Source organism: Canis aureus, chromosome 8 (genome assembly GCF_053574225.1).
Source record: "Canis aureus isolate CA01 chromosome 8, VMU_Caureus_v.1.0, whole genome shotgun sequence".
Lineage (NCBI taxonomy): Eukaryota > Metazoa > Chordata > Mammalia > Carnivora > Canidae > Canis > Canis aureus.
The window spans coordinates 51034184-51055658 of record NC_135618.1 but is presented as its reverse complement, the minus strand read 5'-3'; the positions used below and the strand labels follow the sequence as shown (position 1 = coordinate 51055658).

The following is a 21475-nucleotide window of genomic DNA, read 5'->3' as shown; positions in this document are numbered from 1 at the left end:
GGATAAGAAGAGGAATGTCAACAAGCGGGGCGGGAGGAGGGGTCTGGGGAGCAGGGCTCTGCAGCCAGCCTGTCCGGATCCCAATCCCAGCTCCGACACTTCCTAAGCTCTCTGCCCTCTGTTTCCTTTGTCTGTAAGCTGGAGGTAGTAAGAAGTGTGTCAGGACTGAATGGGTTAATATTTGTAGAGCATTTACAGCAATGGTGGGCACATAGTACGCATCATTTAAATGTCTGGTAAATAAATTACCTCCCAGATGTTTGTGGCCGAGATGGATGGCAGAAATCATTTAGCTGGAGGTCCAGGGCAAATACAGCTTACAGATATATTCCAGTTGTCCAGCAGGGTGCTTTAAAATTGAATTAGCTGGCAACGCTTAAAAAGTACAAGAGTTCACAACAACAACTTTTGGCTTCCCTTTAAACAGAAATAGACTTGGAACCCCAGGCCCGTGTTTCCACAAGGCAATGACTGGCCAGAGTTGAAGGGCAGCTGTCTCTTTAGAGGGGCATGGATCCCCCTGGTCACGTCAGTGCCCCCCCACTCACACCCCCCCCTGTTGCCTCCTGGGCACTGCCGCAATTGGCAGACGCACAAGGAACCCAGATGTACTGTGAGAATCTCTGCCAGTGGGGTTCAGGAACTGCATTCTTAGTGGGATTTGAGGGGATGCCTTCACTAAGGTTTGTAGAGGATATAACACCTGAACCGGGGCTGCACACCACCGCCAACTGAATAGCTTTAAAAGTTGAAAGATTCTGGAAAAAAAAAAAATCAGATTCTGGGGGCGACTGGGAGGCTCAGTCGGTTAAGCGTCTGACTCTTGACTTTGGCTCAGGTCGTGATCTCAGGGTGGTGAGATCGAGCCCTGTGTTGGGCTCTGCATTGAGTGCAGAGCCTGCTTTAAGAGGGTCTCTCTCTGGGATGCTTGGGTGGCTCAGCGGTTTAACGCTGCCTTCAGCCCAGGGCGTGATCCTGGAGTCCGGGGATCGAGTCCCGCATCGGGCTCCCTACGTGGAGCCTGCTTCTCCCTCTGCCTGTGTCTCTGCCTCTCTCTCTCTCTCTCCCTTCTCTCATGAATAAATAAATAATAAAAATCTTTAAAAAAAGAAAAGAGGGTCTCTCTCCTCCTCCCTCTGCCCCTCCCCCACTCCTCTCTGGGTGGCGGGGGAAAGATTCAGATTCTGGAGTCCTCCCCCAGAACTACAGAGTCAACATCTCTGAGATGTGAGTTTTAGGAATCTGCGTCCAAAAAAAGTTTCCCAGGTGATCATCATGCAGCTGAAGACCACTTTCGTAAACCAAGTTTTCAAGGAAATGGAGGCCCAGAGAGGGAAAGGGACTTATCTAAGGTCACACAGCAAGGAAATGGCAGAGTCAGGATGAAGAAATAATATTCTGAGCGCCCTGTTACATACCAAGTCTTATACTCATGCCTGGGTGGGGACCCGCAAAGGGCTGCATAATAGTAATTTCCAGCTCTGCAACTACTCGGCTAGGCTGTGGTGATGTGAAAGCAGCCACGTAGTAGATGCAGCCGTGGTAAAAGAACGGGTGTGGTTGTTTTCCAAAAATCTTTATTTACAAAAGCGGGCAGGGGGCTGGATTTGGCCCAGGGGCAGTAGTTTGTGGACCCCTGGTCCAGGGCTACAGAAACAACTGGAAGCACAGCCCCTCCCGTCTAGCGTGACCTTAAGCTGGGTCTGGCACTGTTTCCACTGCAGTGGATTAACAGCAGCGCTAATGACAGTAAAAACCACTGAGCACGTATTCTCAGCTTAGCACTGCGTTCATGTCACCACCTCAAATTCTTCCATCAGCTCTGCAAAGCAGGCATTATGACTCTCGTTTTACATATAAGGGAACCGAGCTCAGGAAGGGGAAGTGATGTATATGCACTCACACATCTGCAGGATTCGAACCCAGCTCAGATGACTCTCAAGCCCAGTCTCTTTCTACTGCATCATTTTAGGACTGAGCTGCTGAGTAAACTGGAAGCCCCCGAAAACAAACATCCTTGGTATCATTCTGAATACCCTCTAGCTTCCCTGCTTCATGAACCCTGTGGTGGTTTATGGATAACATTTAATAATATTCTGGCCCTCTCTGTGGTCAAAGGTCAGTTTGGTTCCCTTATGGCACCGCTAAAGAGTCAGACTACTTGGGTTCAAATCCTGACTCTGCTACTTTCTAGCTATGTAGGTCTTTGGGCAAATCACCCAAGGCCTCAGCTTCCTCATCCTTAAAATGGGTATAATAATATAGGTACTTATCAGAGAGCCTGGCACATAGTGTCATCTGCTATTGTTAGGTGACTATTGTCACTACCCCCTGAAGCCTGCAACAAGGGGCTTCTAGAACTAGACTCAGGGGCCAGGCAGTCTCCTTTCTCTGCTTGTGATTCTTTATTCGCAGCTGGATCTTCCAAAAGGGCATGTTTCTATATTTACCACTCTTCTTCGAACAAGAACTCTGAGTTCCCGACAGACAGCAGTTTCTTGAGTCTAGATGTTGGGGGATGTTCTTGATCTTTGTTTACTGTGAAAGGAATAGCTGTGAGCACGTGCGAGGTCTCTATGTTAGCCTGTCTCTACCAGAGACCACGGTGTCCCTGGGAGACTTGGGGCTGCAATGCAAAGGCTGCCACCCAAAGGAGGAGCCCGCGAGGGGCAGCGCTCCCAAGAACCGCCACGGCTACTTGCTCTAAATGATGAAGGTCCTTTGCATCGAGGGCAACAGTTGGTCCTCTGCAAAAGTGGGAATCTTTCCCGTTTTTCCTTTTGAATAGGTCATATATTCCCCCAAAGCCCTCTTTCTGCTCAGCAGATCCTTTCTGCATGGACAAAGGAGTTAAATGTCACCCAAGTTCATACCTAAATTAACATGGCTTTGAGGAGGTCCCTGGGTAGCTCTTAATCTGCCACCAAACACAGGCCTGAAAAAATACTTATTGCAGCAACCACCTACAGGGGTGAAAGACGTTAGGGGGCACCTTGAGGGAACCTGAATAACGAGATGAAATCCACTGTGTGCTCTGCACCTGTGTAGGCACAAAACCAGGGTGGCAGTGGGGCCTGGCAGAAAAAGCCCAGGTCTGCAACTGGAAGCACCTGGGAGGGACCCCCAGGCCCTACCACCCCACTGTGTGTCCAAGGACAAGAAGGTTAGCTGCTCTGTGCCTCAGTTTCCCCATCTGCACAATGGAGATGATGCCTGCCTCAGGGAAGCTGACACTCACAGAGGGCCCTGCAGAGAGCCTGGGATGGAACAGATCTCCCTACCCTTGTGCTTCTTAAGCATAAATAGGCTCCCCGTCACCTGGGGAATCTTATTTCTATGCAGATTCTGACCCAGCACGTCTGGAACAGCTGAGAGTCTGTACTTCTAATAAGCTCCCTGGTGATGCTCATGGTCTGTGGACCGCACACTAAGGAGCCAGGCTAAGAGACTGGAGGCTCCATTTGGGCAGCCCATGCCCTCCCCTGGACAGTTTTGTTATGTGCCAGGGTGAGTCCGAGGGGGGCACCTTAGCCTAGGTTATTGACCTGCACTGCTGCTCCCACCCACCCTCTGGGTTAGTGGCTGGGGAGGAAGCAAACCATCTCCACGTGGTGGCTCTAGTGACCTCAGAGTGACATATTTAACCACCTTGTGGCACCGCCTGTGCTCTCGGCAGTAGGGTCCGGGGCACAGTGAGGGGGGAGAGGAAGATTTTCAGGCCGCTGGCCGAGAAGGAGCAGGAGGGGTGCTCACACCTCAACAGGTCTGGGAACCCAGGCATCCTTGGGGCTCCTGGAAGCAGAGGGAGCACTGCTCGCCCCTTGCCTCTGTTCTCCCCAGAACCGTGACCTGCTAGGCGGTGCAGGGATGCCTCTCCCACTCCTCTCTCTGGGGAGGAGGGGAGATCCAGATTTCCTTCCTTCCTTCCTCCTTTAGGTTCACCGAGCATGGTCTTCCAGACCTGGCAGCTCCTCAGAATTTTCCGGTGTGGCATGCTAAAATAAAAGTCCTGGACTTCGCCAGAGAGGGAAAGTTTGCCCCCCGAGGACATCTGGCGATGTCTGAAGACATTTCTGGCTGTCATGATGGGAGTGTGACACCAGAGCGAGAGGCCGGAACCCAGGGGTGCTGCTGAACCACCAACGATGGGCAGGACAGCGCCTATCCCCCTCCACCCACAGCAGGGAATGACCCAGCCACAATGTTAAGAGTGCTGAGGTGGAGAAACTCTGCTCTAGGTATGCTCAACTTTGCACCCAGAAATATATTTTTAACACACACTTCAGGGGATTTCTTGAAAGGCAGTACAGGGACGCCTGAGTGGCTCAGTGGTTGAGCGTCTCCCTTCAGCTCAGGGTGTGATCCTGAGGTCCTGGGATTGAGTCCCACATTGAGCTGCCCGCAGGGAGCCTGCTTCTCCCTCTGCCTGTGTCTCTGCCTCTCTCTGTGTGTGTCTCATATAAATAAATAAAATCTTCAAAAAAAAATAAAGAAAGGCAATACAGAGAAATGGACATAGAAACATACACTGGCCTGTTTTTGACCTTTCTATGCCTCAGTTTCTCTATCTCTAAAACAGAATAACAGTAATACTATCCCTATGTGCTTATCTATCTTATAAGGTTGATGTGCGGCGGGGGGGGGGGGGCGGGGTGTGTGCAGCTCATGAGTTAATACAGGGAAAATGGCCAGAATCCTTCTGGCATATGGGGAAAGTGGCCAATGAATGGTGGCCGCTGCTCATGTTGTCACTGTCACTACTGGAGCCAGGGCTGCCAACTGCAGGACAAGATTCCTCGGCCGGCATCTGAGGCCGGGCAGGCTCACCTGGAAGCGGTGGAAGTCCTGTGGCTTGAAGTCGTTGGGCGAGCAGCCGCACCAGTCCACGATGTGCTTGTACTGGCACTTGCAGCCCAGCTTCCGGTTCCAGTTGGTGATGCGCAGGTTGTTGTCTACCATGGTGTCGCAGTGGGGGCTGTTCTCCAGGACTGTGTGGAAGAAGGACTGCAGGGGAGAGAGGGACCGGCCTGAGACCTCCTCCAGCCTCCCTCCCCCAAACCCTGTGACTGTGTGGGAACTCTCTCAGAGACTCCTTGGTTCCCTCTGCAAAGGGGGGTCGGCCGCCAGTCCTGGTCCAGCTCAGGGCACACGGGAGGTTTTGTCCAGAGTGGCTTAATTCTGCTTGGAAGTCTAACGCCCTGAGCGTTTCTCTAAATTGTCTTTCCCCAGCAGTCTACAATCTGATCTCAAGATGTTTCCTATCACTCAGGACTTCTTCTGTCTGCCTGGCAGAGAGGAAAAAAATCCCTCAGGTTATGTCAACACATGGGAACCAGAGGAAATGTGGTGACAGTTTTCCAGAAAACCCTGGGCCAGAAGGGCAAGTGCTTTGCAAAATGGCCAGATCCGAAAGCAAAGGGATTCCAGTCTGAGGTAGCTTGAGAACAAAGACTGATGCTCTGGAATTTCATCCCTGGCTAAAGGAAGCCAGGTTCCCGGATGTACCCGTCCCAGGGCTGACTGGTGTGCCTGGCACCCCTCCTGCCTCAGCCATGGGAGCCAGAGGACAACGCAGGGAGGGGCCGGCTGGGGCTGCGCGCTGTCCGTGGTGCTGAACCAGGCTCCATTGGTCTCTGCTAATCCTAAAACTCTTGACCTGCCTCTCCTAGGAATGTGAGAAAGCAGCAATGCTGAGAGTGGAGACAGAGCCCAGAGAGGCGAGATATGGTTACCGCTTCTGAAAGACTTCCAGAGAGAGACAGACAGATAGACTTCTATTTGGACACTGTTTTATAACAACCCCAGATACCAGGCAGATACATGCTCCCCTGCTATCTGCTCCCTAGGGGAAGCTGTTAGGGGATACATGGTCTTTCTGCAATGAATTTATAGCTCAGCCTTTAGATTTATTCTTTTTTTGTATATTTTTTAATTGGAGTTCGATTTGCTGACATATAACACCCAGTGCTCATCCCATCAAGTGCCCCCCTCAGTGCCTGTCACCCAGTCACCCCATCCCCTGCCCGCCTCCCCTTCCACTATCCCTTTTTGGTTTCTCAGAGTTAGGAATCTCTCACGTTATGTCACCCTCACTGATATTTTCACTCATTTTCTCTCCTTTCCCCTTTAATCCCTTTCACTGTTTTTTATATTCCCCGAATGAATGAGACCATATAATGTTTGTCCTTCTCTGACTGACTTACTTCACTCAGCATAATACCCTCCAGTTCCATCCACGTCGAGGCAAATGGTGGGTATTCGTCATTTCTAATGACTGAGTAATATTCCGTTGTATATATAGACCACATCTTCTTTAGATTTATTCTAAAGTGGTTTCCTGGTGGCAGTCTGGGGAAAGGGAGGGCAAGGCAGGGCTGTGAAGTGTAAAGTGCCTGTGTGTACTGGGGCAGGGGTGAGGAAGACATACCAGCATCAGTATGGGCATCTTGATTAAAACAACCAGGGGCCCCAAACAAGTCTCATTTCAGTGGGTAGATGGGCAAAACGAGCCCCCATCCACCACCCCCAGCTGCTCTTCCTGGCTGCTAAATGACATATGCCCATGAACCTGGGTTTTAAGCTTGAATTGTCTACAAGCCCATAGAAGCACATATTCTCCATCAAGCAGTGGGGAAAAATTCCCAATTACCAATTGCCCTGTGTCCTTTCATAACGATACAGATATTCCTCATAAGATAATGGATGAGGAGGTTATCAGCATTGAGAGAAAAGGTGATTTTCGCTGAAATAGGATTAAAAGCTGATTACCTAATGTGTGTGCAGAATAGTAAAACCTGGCATGGTAATGAGAAGCCCATCATCCTTCTGGAGTGACATGGGCAGTCAGCCCTATCAGCTTGGAACTGCCACAGATGCTGGTGAGGGATGCGAGAGCCATCAAATGGGGTATGTTTTCTGGTCTGGCCTAGAAACACAGCCTGGGCCTGGGGTACCGCCAGGAAGAAATGGTAGTAGATCCCTCACAAGAGGTGTCCCGGGCTCTAGAGAAGTGGAACCACTTCTGGAGTTCTGTGAGATCAGAAATTAGGATGAAAGTGACTGGGAGGTGAGGGAGCTGAATGCAGAACCCCTCAGTGCAGGTCTGAGAAGAAGGCTCATGGCTTGTAGTGGCAACATTTCAGAACTGAGTCCCCATCCACTTCCAGATGGAGCCCGGTATGGTTTCAGAGCGGTCTGGAACCTTACGCAGCTGGGCTTCTGCGATGGACTGCATGTTTGTGTCTCCTCCAAAATTTGTAGGTTGAAGTCCTAGCCCCTCAGTGTGATGGTGTTGGGAGGTGGGGGGTCTTTGGGATGTCATTAGATTAGGAGGGTGGAACCCTCATGAATGGGATTAGTGCCCTGACAAAAGGGGATCCACCTTGTTCCTTCTAGCATGCGAGCGCAAGAATGGTCGCTATGCAATCTGCAGCCTGGAAGAGGACCCTCACTAGAACCCGACCATTCTCGCACCCAGATCTCAGGCTCCCAGCCTTCAGAACTGCGGGAAGTACATTTTTATTGTTTATAACCCACCTAATCTGTTGTGCTTTGTTATAGCTGTCTTAACTAAGACACCTTCCCCATACTGAGGCCTGAAAAGTGAGACAGCCTCCCTGGAGCTTTTTAAATGCTCCTAAAAGCCATCAGGAAATGAGTCCCAGGGGCTGTCAGTGTGGGGGCTGGTACAGGTCCAGCAGAAGCCCTGGCTCTCTGTCTTTGGGATCATTGGAATTTCCATTGTGAATGATGAGGCCAACACTGCTGCCTATCTGTCAGGGAATGATAGAAAAATACTCAAAATTAGGAAAGGTATTCTTCATGCTGAAAAAGTAGTTATTACAGGATTGGTGACCGTGGAAGATCTGTCAAACATTGCCGTGGGTAGGTCCTGAAAAAGCCAGCATATACAGTTGCAAGGGTTACACACTGCACAATCCTGGTGGGGCACCATCAACATGGTAGGTATGAGAGGTTTCTGTTTTTTTTAAATAAAAGTTTTCTGGAAAATGGCAGTGAAGTGTCCTGTTCTAACAAAATCAGTATATCATGATGATTTTTATGACCAATGGGAGCCACGTGTTTTGAGGAAGGACTGTCTTTTCTACTTTGCACAAAGATGCCGTGTGGACTGCAAGTGGCAGTGTCATGTGTCTGTCTATTCCATACACCCTCCATGCAGACTGCAGGGGGACTGCGGGCCTGCCGTGACAGCAAGGGCCCTGGTGGCCAATGTAGTTCTCCATCTTCATCTGGATGGGTAGAAGGCTACATTACTGGACTCAGCACCACTGTGCCAAACCTTCAGCAAGAATTCAACTTCTGCTTTTGCTCTGAATGCTAGAGCCAGCTCTCACCCTGCTCGGGGACTTTTTCCTAGACACTCACCTCAGCAGGAAGTAGGGTGTAGGAGTAAAACTGCTTCATCTTGGTCACCAGATCATCTGTGGAGAATGTCACATACTCCACAAACTTCCGGTTCAGCAGGAACCAATCTGAGCCTCCATCCACAGCGATGCCCTCTGGGATTCGCCGGTCCCCCAGGCGCCACATGTGGGCATCACACTCCAGGAAGAGCCGGTCCAGACCCTGCTTTCGGATGAACCTGGGAGAGACAAGATTGCCCTTAGCCCAAAGGTGCACAGAATCCAAATGAAATAGCACAATCACGGCAATAAAAGCATGTACCGGGCGCTTACTGTGTGCCAGGTATTGAGCCTGGACAGGCTCTGTGTGTTGTTTGTCACTTGATCTTCAGAAGTGAGGCAGGTCACTATATCTCTGTGAGGCAGGCACTGCCATTATGTCCATTATGTAGCTGAGGACCCTAAAGCTTAGAGTGTTCAGCCCAAGTAGACGGCAATGATCACATGCTATATCTATTTCCTCCTTTATAGGACTTTTGGAAATCACCTTTTCATGCCATGAATGCCTTGGCAGTTTGGTGAATACAGCCTCTGGATGCTTGTCTCGGAATAATGCTCTTAAAGGCATACCTCCAAGTATGTAGGATTACAAAATATCTTTTAAACCACTGAAGTTATGATCTAGGAATTTGTGCGTTTTTATTCTCATGCATTTGGCTCACACATTATATTCACAAAATATTTTTTTAAACATCAAATTTATGATAATTATGTGCTTTTTTTTTAAACACATAAGATAATATGATCTTGTGGCAGGTCTAATAACTACTGTAATTTTGCAGAAGAGGTGACCATAAATGATACTTAGAGGTATATGCATTAACCAAAATGTGATACAAAAATTTGTGATTCCTAACAGTTACTGCTCATACTGTTGTGGTATGTTATGTACACTTAGCTGGATTTTAATTAGACTTTAGTGAAAACAAAGATAATTTTCTTCCCAGCTATAGTTATGGAATCCTTGAATTCTATCCACGAACCCCAGATTAATAACTCCTGCTCTACAGAGAGTGTGTGTATATATAAATACATACATACACACATATGTATATATGCATATTTGGGATCTGTAAGGCAGGCAGAGCAGAATTGGCACTTCCTATTTTGTAGATGCAGAAACCAGAGATCAAAGAGCTGGTAAAACAGATGTGTTGGGAGGGTGGGCATATCTAGGACCAAACCTTCTGGCCTGAATCCTTAAGTTCCTCTGCAGTTAGTATTAATTTCATACCTGGGGGCCCTGCGTGGCTCAGGGTTAAGCATTTGCCTTTGGCTCAGGTAGTGATCCCGGGATCCTGGGATCGAGTCCCACATCAAGTTCCCCGTGGGGAGCCTGCTTCTCCCTTTGCCTGTGTCTCTGCCTTTCTCTCTCTCTCTCATGAATAAATAAAAATCTTAAAAAAAAATTTTCACACCTACTGTGCGCCAGGCACTGTGCTGGCCTGGGGTGGGGCAGGGACATGGAAGGATGCTCCTGCTAGTCAGAAGCTACTTAACTCTCTGGGAACCAAGAGTCTAGAGATCTGACCCAGGGATCTTGCTACTTCTCCAGCTCATACAACATAAAATCAACTATTTTAAAGTGTACAATTCAATGGCGTTTGTACATTCGTGATGCTGTACAATTGGCACCTTTATATAGTTTCAAAATATTTAAGTACCCCCAATAATCAGTCACTCCCTTCATCCCTCTGTCTTCTGGCCCCTGGGTAACCACCAATCTGCTTTCTGTATCTATGGATTTACTTATTCTGGACATTTCATATAGAGTCAATCATACAGTATGTGGCCTCTTGGGGTTTGGCTTCCTCCGCTGAGCATGTTTTCAAGGCTTCATCCCGTGTTTCTGTCAACCCAGCATCCACTCCTCATTTTTCTGGGAACCACACCATGATTGTTCCTTGGACAGTTATCTATCTTCAACTCTCAGTTAACTTGGATTTGCATCCTACACCCATCACCAGGGGCAGCAACATGATCAGGCTGGTCAGTCAGAGTATTTCATCTGCCCGGCTGCCATCATTGGTTCAGGGATCCATGTATAACTGAAGGTAAATCTGAGATTGGGCCTTGGATTTTTTTTTTTGCTGGATCTACCAGGAAGGAGAGCTCTTCCATGGCATTTTTGCTTGGAGAATGTAAGCCTAGAGCTGCTGGCAGCCATCCTGTCACCATGAGTATTAAAGTTGTTTGATAGTGGAGGTAAACAGAAAGGAAGGAGGGAGAGAGGGGGAAGGGTGGAGAGGTGGAGATGTGGAGAGAGAGAGAAAGGGAGGGAGAGAGAGGTATTAAGTCTCCATGACTTTGCTTGAGACCCTGGATCCCAGTGTCTGACTCAACACCAGACTCACCAGGAATGTGCTTAGGGCGTTCTGAGGTGGAATTCCGTGACTTACAGTTGAAGAAGTCCTGACTAACAGATTCCTCAACAATTTAACCTTTTGGCAGTACCAGGATGGATGTGAATGTTCTCAGGCCCAGATAGAGCAGGGAGTCAGGGCTGTGACCATAAATAGCCCTTTTCCTCTAAGCCAGTTTGCATCCGTCATCATGTATCTGGAGGTCTTTGCACCTCCCATGGCGGACCTCATCACTGTCTTCAGATTACAACTACCTAACTTCCCCTAGGTAGACACTTCTCTCATTAGAAATGACCTTGGATTTCTCTCTCTGTTTTCCTCACAGTTCCTAGGACAATGCAAGGCTCAGGAAAGGTCGAGTTTTTAAAACGACTTTTCCTTCTTATTTGAGAGAGAGAGAGAGAGAGAGAGAGAGAGCAAGGAGAGGGAGGAACAAAGGAAGAGGGAGGGAGAGACTCTTAAGCAGACTCTGCTGAGCCTGGAGACTGACATGGGGCTCGATCTCATGACTTGACCTAAAACCAAGAGTTGTACACTTAACCAACTAAGCCACCCACGTGCCACTCAGGAAGGATCTATTGTGATGGCCACATTACAGGGTACAAAATCTGGAGACAGTTCCACTGTGTTGACATGCTGAACTCTATAGAGAATCACTTCTGCTGGCCCTTCCCAAATCCACTTGCATCCATTGGAGGGAACTGCATGAAATCTCACTAATAAGTCCATCTCCCCAGTACTTTCTTCTGCGTAAGCAGGGGACCTGCCCCCAGACACTGGTCACTCATTGAGCACGATGATGTCATACACTGGATTCTTAAAAGAACTGAGGACAGTGTCATAAAAACACTGATGATAGTGCCAGACTTAGTTCTGCTGAAATGATAAAGTTGGGCTAGGTGTTGATTGTAAACTTAAATGTCTACAGGGGTCAGATGGATAATGGAAATGTCTGAACCAGGCTGGGTATAAGACAAAGGTGAAGTCAGCAAAGTAGAGAAAGCATTTTTTTGAAAAGCATTCAAATTCCTTTTAAAAAAAGGTATTTCTGTCTAAATAAAACATATCCCTAGCCTGAATCCAGCTCATGGTCCACTAGTCTTAATAACCATGGGTTAGGTAACTGTCAGGCATTTTCCAGCTGTGACATTCTATAAGTCACTCTGTTATACCCACAAAGAGGGTGTGGGGCAGGAATTCCAGACAGATACCTGGGATCCTGGAGAAGGCTGATGACTTTTCTGAGGACACACAGAAGACACAAGCCAACCAGAAGACCCAGGTATCCAAAGATCCTGGTCTTATTCTTTCCCTAACACGTTCCCAAGGGCAAAATCCAAGCTGTTAGCAAAGCCATGTTCTCTCCGGGAGTGATTTGTTGAAGGTTTTTCAATATACTTACCGTATCATAACAGTGATACAAAACTCTGCCCTAAAACTAGTCCGTTAAAGGGACCCCGAATTTAAAGAAAATAAAATCCTACCTCAGCCCTGGCTGGTACTAATTATATGATAATATCCAATCGCAGACACTTAACTAGACTTAAAACTTTAAATTTTAGTTAACTTACATGGTAACCAAGACCAATCCAGAGAGAGAAAGAAAAGAAATATAGGTGTGAGGACATGCAAAAGTTTTCCTTCCAAAGACCAGCCTTTTAATTTCATGTTCCATTATGTGGGAGAATAGCATCATCTTGCAATTTTAATGTGATGCCCCAGACCATAATATCCAAATACAATATTTATGCAGTAATCTCCAAAATGAAAAATTCATGGGGTGGGAGATTGGTTGCTCTATTTACTGCTTTTGAAAACTGATAAGCTGCAAATGCATGCTGTGGTTAATTATGAGTAAACAGAGACAAACAATCCCCCAGGTCTCGGTTCCTGGGTTCAGAGGGGTTGTGGAATAGGAGAAGGTGGCTGAGGCCCAGAGTCTCGGGATCTAGCAGGGGAAAGGAATCAGCTGCTTGGCCAGTGATCTGCACTTTGTTTTCTGCCCAGTGCATTTGCCAATCACTTGGAAAGGGGATGGCTGGAAATCAAGGTAAATCGGCAAACACCTGGGTGTGTCTCTTCAATGCCAGCTCAGCAGTCAAGGGTGGAGTGCAGATTTATTGGAGCACTGGGCCCAATACACAGAGGGCGACCAATGACACTCTCCTCTCTAGTTTCATTTCCAGATAACTTGGTTGTGCAGGGGCACTGGAGTCAACAGGTGGGATTAAGGGCCAGACAGAAAGAGGACCTGGGTATGTAGGCTGCCTCTGCTTTCAAAGACTGTGAGATATGGGGTTGCCTGGACTCTCTGAATGCCAGGTTCCTCATCTATAGGATGAGCTCCATGACAGCTGTGCTGACAACCTCCTGAATCCACTGTGCAAGTGTGACAGAAGAGGTTTATAAAGGTCCTTGCTGAGTGTCCAGGAAGCACTGCTCAGCCCAGCAACCGAGCAATCATCAGTTCCTTCTTGCACAGTGATGGCACCCTCCCCATATCCTCACATCCTTGACCACCCTGTCGTGCTTTGTTTTCCTTCACAGCATTTAGAACTTTGTATCACCATATATGAGGTATTTATTTAGTTTACTGTTTCCTTTTTAGATGCAAGACAAGAGAGTAGAGGGGTTTTTTGTTTTTGTTCGTTTTTTTGCCTATTTTTGTTCACAGCTGTAGCCTTAGTGCCTAGAGTAGTACCTAGCATACAGCTGGTGCTCAATACATATTTACTGAGCCAGTGAATAAAGGGAAGTTGTTTAATCAGGAAGAAGCAGGGATCCCTGGGTGGCGCAGCGGTTTAGCGCCTGCCTTTGGCCCGGGGCGTGATCCTGGAGACCCGGGATCGAATCCCACGTCGGGCTCCCGGTGCATGGAGCCTGCTTCTCCCTCTGCCTGTGTCTCTACCTCTCTCTCTCTCTCTCTGTGTGTGTGACTATCACAAATAAATAAAAATTTAAAAAAAATCAGGAAGAAGCAGCCTTTAGCTAACCAGGTATCTGACTCTTCTAACGTACATTCAACAGACAAATGAAGTGAATCACAAGGCTAAGTGCATCCCCCAGAGTCACACAGCTAGCAGTCCCAGACTTGAATCCAGGTCTGGATGAATACAGTGCAAACTCTTAACTACTCTGCATTCTTCTTCTGTCCCAATTTGTCAGGGTCATTGTAAAAGGATCCCAACAGAGGATCTGAAAACTTCTACTACTTCAGAAAGGCACTGTGTGGAAATGAGAAATCCGAGAGAAAAGGGCTCATGGTTGGTCTTGGAAGAGGCTGTCTGCCAGACCTCGCAAGGACTTCTGTCTTCAGAACAGGCTATCTAAGGGCAAACAGAATTAATTGCATTTGGTTTTACCTCCTAGGCTTTCAGGGATGGGCGGTTTGCCTTCCAGAGACTTTCTCGACTGGCACAATACGAACTAAGTCATAACTAAATATGATTCTACTGAGATGTCACAGGGACCAAGCTCTACTCAGCTGAGCATCAAAGAAAATTGGATGGAAGGGGACTGGGGTCCTGATTCTTATCTGTGTGTGAAGAGGTCAGGTAAGAAAGCTTCTGCAGCCTTTGAAACTGATCTCAGAAAAGGCAGACAATGAAGAAGTCTCTCAATTCAGTTAATTCCCTGGCTACAATCTCGGCATACTCATTGAGTGTGGAATTATTCCAGAACCGTCTTGTCCTATAATGAGTTCGAAAAGGAAGAACTCTGCCTCTCAGATTTTGCAGTGTGTTTGAGTAAGAAGGAATCTTAGCAATCAGCTAATATAATTAACTCTATAGACTGGAAAAAAAAACCCAGTGCATTGAAAGGATGTATGACTCAAAGACATCCAAAGTCATATAGTCTAGGAAAAAGTCTCCCCTTCTTCACTTTCCTGTCCAGTGATCTGTCACTGAATCCAGATTACTCCTTTAGCATAAGTACAACCTAAACACTTTAGTTAAAAAATAAAGTCATGGAACAAGTATGAAAACCCACAGCGTGTAAAATCAGCCAGCTATGTGAATGTGCTGACACATGATAGCCATGTAGTGTGGGGGATAAGCTTTGGACTACATGACTCAAGGGCTGGGTGGGCCACTGACCTTGAATGACCTGAAACATGCAATGACTGTTTCTCATGTGGAAAATGGAGATCATAACACGTACTTCATGGAGTTGGTGCGGAAGTTTAAATGAGATTATATACATAAAGGACTTAGCATAGAGCTTAACCTATAGTAAGTGCTCCACAAAGATGCTTAATAATTTTCCTTCATCAAGCTACAAATTTAAAAATTTTACATCTCCTCTCCTCTTTCTCCTGCAATCTGGTAGACAGGCTTGAGTAGGGCACCTCCAGAGCTATGATGACATCTCTATGTCCAAAAAAAAAAAAAAAACAAAACAAAACAAAAAAAACAAACGCAACAACATTTCAGCACCAAGGACAGAAGTCCCAAAGCCTCACAAATGATTTTCATCTCCTGAGATTTTAAAGATTTATTTATTTTTATTTCTGGGGGGAGGGGCAGAGGGAGAGAATCTCAAGTGGACTCCCTGCTGGGTGTAGAGCACAATGCAGGCCTCCATTCTATGACCCTGAGATCATGACCTGAGCCGAAACCAAGGGTTGGAAGCCCAAACGACAGAGCCCCCCAGGTGCTCCATGCAGATTATTTCAGTAAGCAATGCCCATGGTTCTGGTGGTAGAAATGACAAAGTGTCATGTCCATCTTTCTAATTCCATCCAAACAGCAGTAATACATCATCTTCCCATGCTAAAAGTCAGCAAAAATCCAGCTCAGTGGGACCTAGTCTGGCAGCTCTAAAGGGGCCCTGCTGGCCATTTTCTCTCAGGCCTGGGGTGAGCTGTTGTCCCTTTCTGACCTGGGCTGAAGTCAATTATCACGCCTCTACTCTGCAGTATCTGGAAGAACAAGGATCCCTGGGGCATTCATTCCTTAGGCAGCTCTAGAGAGCATCTTCCATACTCTCGGCATGTGTGCGGAGAATATGGGGGTGAATAAGATGGACACCATCCCTGCCCTTCTTTCCTCTTCCAGAGAGCGAGAAAATACAGCAGTAACACCTACCATTTATTGAGTACTTGCTACTTTCTGGACTCTGTTCCTTACACTTAATACATATTCTCTCATTTAGTCTTTACCACAACCCTTTGAGGGTTCATTTCACAAATGAAGGAACAGAGACACAGAGAGGCTAAGTCATTTCCCCAAGGTCATACAGCTGGTTAGGGGCAAAGGTCGGATGCTAACCTAAGCCATCAGGCTCTGGATTCCGCACTCTTAGCCACCCAGCTATAATCCTGCTCTAATAGCTAAGTAAATAGACACAAAGAACCACAAAATACATTAACATGTAATTAGCTGTTTGCGGTAAGTGTTCTACAGAAAAACTCAGAGGGTAGAGACAGAAAATAAAGAGACAGGGGCGTCTTTAATGAGGATTGTTGGGAAAGGCCTCACTGAGAAGGTGGCATTTAAGCTCCGTGTGAAGGATGAGAAGGAATTGGTCATCTGAGGAGTTGTGGACAAGAGCTTTATAAGGGATCGATCTAGTATATGCAAGAGCCCAATGAATGGAAGAGGCCAAGATGGATGGAGTGAGAGCTACAGGGACATGGTTAGTTTTGCTGACACATTCTGGTAGATCAACCACGGGAGAGGCTGATCCTGACCTAATTAGTGGAGGGAATGTATCATCTACTGGACATGGTGGGAAGTTCCGCAATGAACATGCTGAGGGGATCAACATAGTACAGTGGCTAGGAGTGCAGACCCTAGGGCCAGGCTTCCTGGATTCCCATCTTCTTTCCCACTTAACAGTGGTGTGCTGTTTAATCTATCTTGCCTCATTGTCCCCATCTGGAAAATGGGCCTGATAGGACATTTATGTCATAGGGTAGTTTTGAGACTTGAAAGAAGTAATTGCTGTAAGGCATTTAGGACAGTCCCTGGCACCCAGGAAACTCTTCGCATGTCTCTCACTACTGTCTTGTGTGGAGAAAGTTGACTTGGGTTTGACATCCAAGGGTGGGGAAAAAGAAGAAGCCTGAGAAGAGATGCAGAGTCAGGGGCCCAAATCCTGGGACCTAGAATTCCCTGACTTGGTGGCCCATGGTCTTCATGCTGCTCAGGTCCCCACATCAGCTTGTACTTCCAAGAATCTAAAGGTCCAATGAGGGCTAACTAGCATACTACAACTTTTCACACATTTTTAAAAACAGTGTTTGCTGCCTTTGGTTCTGTTTATAAACGCAATGCACACTTACTTCATAGAAAACTTGGAACTGAAAAAGCAAAGAAAAGAAAATAAAAATCAAACTCGGCCTCTCAGAGGTAGAACAGACTTTTCTTCTCGTCTTTTGTCTAACTTGGATGTGTATTGTTTCAGAAAAAGCAAAGTTCCCAAGCTGACCTCAAAATGCATGTGGAGGCCAGAGAAAGGAGATGCATCCACTGGTTTGTGTGGGTGCTGCTGTGATGCTAAGCTTTATTTTGACGTGGCTGCTATAATTGGATTAAATAAAGTGAACATGCAAACAGTGATAAACTCACTGGTTGGATTGAAGAAAAGCAAAAGCGAAATGCAATTTGCTTTCCCCATTGGAAATGAGATATTAATTATCTCCTTGCATCAATCATAGTGCTACAAGACAGCTGGGGAAAGAGCCCATCTCTTGATAAGCAAGTTGGCACCAAAGGGCCTCCTGAGAGCAGATTTGCTTGGAGGAGGTTCTTGGCCAGACTCTCAATGGATTTGCCAACTTTTGGCTAAACAGTTGCCTGTTTATGTATCAAGGGAGTTTTGGGTCTGAAGATTAGTTCAATGTCAGAGAGAAGGAGCTGCTGAAGCTCTTTAGCTCCCCTTCTGGTGCCCAATGGGGGAGTGCTGCTTAGAGCAGGGGGGGGACAGACCTGAGAACAAGAAGAAACTGGCTGATGTCACTTCTGATCTAGGAACTGGGACCCCTCTTAGTTTCCTATGGGTCTAGCTTTCGTACATTTCAAATGCTAGTTGTTTCTGTAAGAATTATAGAAAATGCTTCCAAAATGTCAATCATTTATATTCCATTTTCAAGATTTTTCTCCATCATCATGACCACCAACATCTCTAAGTTAAAATGCTTATCCCTATATTCATCCATTTAATTCTTATAACAACTCTTGGGAGGTTGGTCTTATTAGCATCGTACCCATTTTACAGACAAGGAAACGGACACACAGATGAGTGATGTAACTCAGGCAAGGTCACACATCTAGAATCCAGGCCTGGATTCTCCGTGCCAGGTCCTTTATGCAGCACCTATAGGAAAGCTCCCTTAATATTTTTCTCTAAGTCAACTTTAAATAGCTTCAACTGTTTTTTGTGTTTGTGTTTTTTTTTTTAAACTTGGCCTTATTCTAAGCATAAGAGCCATGAAATCATGAAATTAATTATATAAATTTTCATTGATACGCTTACGATCAATACCTAACTTTCCCTGTATGCCTGTTAATGAACTCCCTGAAACCATCTTGCACACCATTGATGGATCGTGAATACACTTTGGGATAGGCTGACCCTGCAAAGTAGGAAAGGATCTGATCTTCCCACCCCTAAGCATTTAAACGATGCTTCTGATTAAAGTTAGAATTTTGTTCTTTCATCTGCACCCCTGAACATAAAACTGCAGGTCCTCTCTGATGTGGTCACTAATCAGGGTGTGATAAATGAACACACATATTGAAAGTCAGTGTGAAGCAGGTTCTAATTCCAACCCTGCTGCCCACTGGCCATGGACCCTTGAGCCAGCAAAAGCAACTCTCTGACATGGTGGAAAGCACCTGGCTTGGGGCCTTCCTGGGGCCAAGGAGGACACTTGGTCCTCCACAGTCTGAACCTCCTGTTCGGATTTTATAAAGACTAGGAGACAGGAGCATGGAGAGTTGAAGCCATTTGTAAAAGTCCTATGGCTGTCACATGACAGCGGCAGCATTTTGACGCAGGTGCTAGGCCACCAGCAGTCGGGTGCCTACCCTGTGCCATACTGTGTTCCTGGGCTCAGCCTGAGAGCCAAGGGCTCCTCGAATCAGCCGGACAGCCCAGGTGGATCGAGGCAAGAAAAGTCCCAGAGGAAGCCTTGTTCTGGCAGATGGAAAGGATTTTCCCTTTCTGGTGCATGTCAGGGGCCCCCCACCTCCAGGCTGCAGATATTTGGGAAACTTCTCTCTTGCTCCACTGAGCAGAAGCCAGGGGTTCCAGCGGGGTGGAGGGACATCTGCTAGGACCTGTCCATTGAGGGTCACAGTGGACTTTAGGTCACCTGCTTCTGTTCATGCTGCAGAGGCTCACTGGGAGAACAGTAACAGTGCTGCCTGTCTTTTGCTGTATCTGGTTACTTTATTTTTGGAGGAGAGCAAGGAGAAACGGTGAATACAACACTCCCCTTCATTTAATTACAGGAACAGTCAGGACCGATTTGGCAGCTATTAAAATATTCGTTTGCCTTTATGCCATCTCTTTGCAGCTGGAGCTGGGAATCCAGATTGGCTGCCAAGGCCTGGAGATGGGCACAGAAGGTCAACACTGCAATTAGGAACCATGTGGAATTAAAAAACGAGGCACCTCGTGGCCTATTTTGTATCTCACCGCTTGCTTTGGCCCCTCTGCATTGTTTGGTCTTTCGAACTCTTTGCCCTTGTTGCAGTGTTTTTTACAAGGGCTGGTCCAAGAGCACAGAGCATCAGAATGGGAAGGGTCTCTGGAGACCAACTTGTTCATCCCTTTTGTTTTTCAAAGGGAGACAATGAAGCCCAGAGAAGCAGAGTGGCTACCTTGAAGCCACCTAGTATACTGCAGGAAGGCAGGCCCAGAACACAGACAGGCTGCATCACTTGCAGCTTGCAAGCTTGGGCTCTGGGGACACACTGACTTGGGTTTGAGTCCTTGCCCTATCCTGTGTGGGCTTAAGCAAGTCACTCAACCTCTCTGTTTCCATCTGTAAAATGAGGCTAGTAAGTTGCAGAGGGTCACCATCTGGAGGCAGAAAACCAAACCAACACAAAGGAAACTGGAACCAACAGAAGGTAAGGAGGTAGTCACAAAGTACAAATGTCTAGCTGTAAAATACACACGTCCTGGGGATGTGACATACAGTTGAAAATACCATATTGTATATTTGAAAGCTGCTAAGAAAGCAGATCTTAGAAGTTCTCATCACGAGGAAAAAAATGTAACTGCACAGCGATGGATGATAACTAGACTTAGGGTGATTATTTTGCAATATATACAAACAACGAATCATTATGTCTTACACCTGGAGCTAATACAATGTTATGTCAATTATATCCCAATTAAAAAAGAAAAAGAAAAAAGATCCTGCCATTGAACTACTTGGCTATTTGATGTATTCATTTCTCTCTAGCCCTCTCCAGGAATAATAGTAAATAATTAAACAGCCAAAACAAAACAAAACAAAACAAAACAAAACCCAAAACCAAAACAAAAACCAAACCCACAAAAGGAAAAGAAAAAAACTAATGGAGTCTGGGCTTGATGCTATCATTTGAAGTGACTGATTCAGCCCTGTGTGAAGTCAGACATGAATTTTCTCTTTCCATTAGCTTCCTTTACTTAGTCTAGGTTAAGCTGGGTTTCTGTCATCTGCCACCAAGAGTGGCTTTGTAACACAACGTGCGCAGGGGCTGGAGCCAAAGCTGTGGCCAGCTCTGCACCCTGGGGCGGGGATAAGAGAAGATGTGCACTGTCTAGGTTGGCTCATGCAGCAGGTAAGGCCTCCACTGACAGGAGGAGAGGGTGGCAGGTGATGACTCATTTTACTATGAAATTAATACTGAATTAGTGCCCTTCATCCATCTAAGCAAGAGAAAACCAGCCAAGGGCTCATTCATGGGCAGTGGAACTCGTGAGCTTTTCTGTTCAGAGAGCCTTGAGTTTTAGGAGGAGGTGTGATCAACATCTTAGCCTGACCCTTCATCGTGTCCTGTGCCATTTGGGTATTACCTGTCAACTACTGATGCACATCAACTAGACAGAATGTATTCACACATCAGAGGCACAACTTTGGCCCAAATACCACTATTTATTTTTTCAGCAATATTTTTGTCCTAGGCTTCTCATGGCCTTGGACGTCAACATCCTCATCATCACCATCGTCACATAGGGCATTTCCTAAATGCTGCATGCTTTATATGCAGCATCCACTGAATCCTCTCAACCCTGTGACTCTAGGTCTATTAATATAGCTATTACGCAGATAAGGAAACAGGCGCAGAGAGGTTAAGCCACCAGTCTAGGCTCAGAGAAGTTCAGCCACCTGTCTAATGCAACGCAGCTAGCACATTACAGAGCAGGACTTGAATCCAGGAGGCACAACCTCAAAGCTCATGATTTTAACCCCTGTGCTGTCCACAGTCCCAAGCACAGGGCCTAGAAATAGAGGGCAGAGAATAAATACTGACTAGCCTGGAACAATACTCGGGTGGATGTAATTTAGACCCAAGTCTATCAAGTTATGGGGTGCTCCTTTCTCATGACACAACTTTGTACATAACACATATTACGGGGTTACTGGCAGGGGAAGAAGGGTCTTCAGTTTCTACCTAAGGGCCTAGACACCAACATCTGGGCCAGTTTTGATAACTAACACCTGCATGGAATCTCGTTCAG

The 21475-nt window shown here is 46.7% G+C and overlaps 1 protein-coding gene across 1 annotated transcript in view; it reads right to left on the bottom strand.

Moving 5' to 3' along the window:
• XYLT1 (xylosyltransferase 1) overlaps positions 1–21475 on the bottom strand; it is a 306482-nt gene that overhangs the window by 24219 nt on the left and 260788 nt on the right. Inside the window, exons 7-8 of the mRNA XM_077906747.1 lie at positions 8389–8605; positions 4828–5004 (exon numbers count right to left, since the gene is read on the bottom strand). Of these exons, the coding sequence (XP_077762873.1) occupies positions 4828–5004; positions 8389–8605 (394 nt within the window). The remainder of the gene's footprint in view (positions 1–4827; positions 5005–8388; positions 8606–21475) is intronic.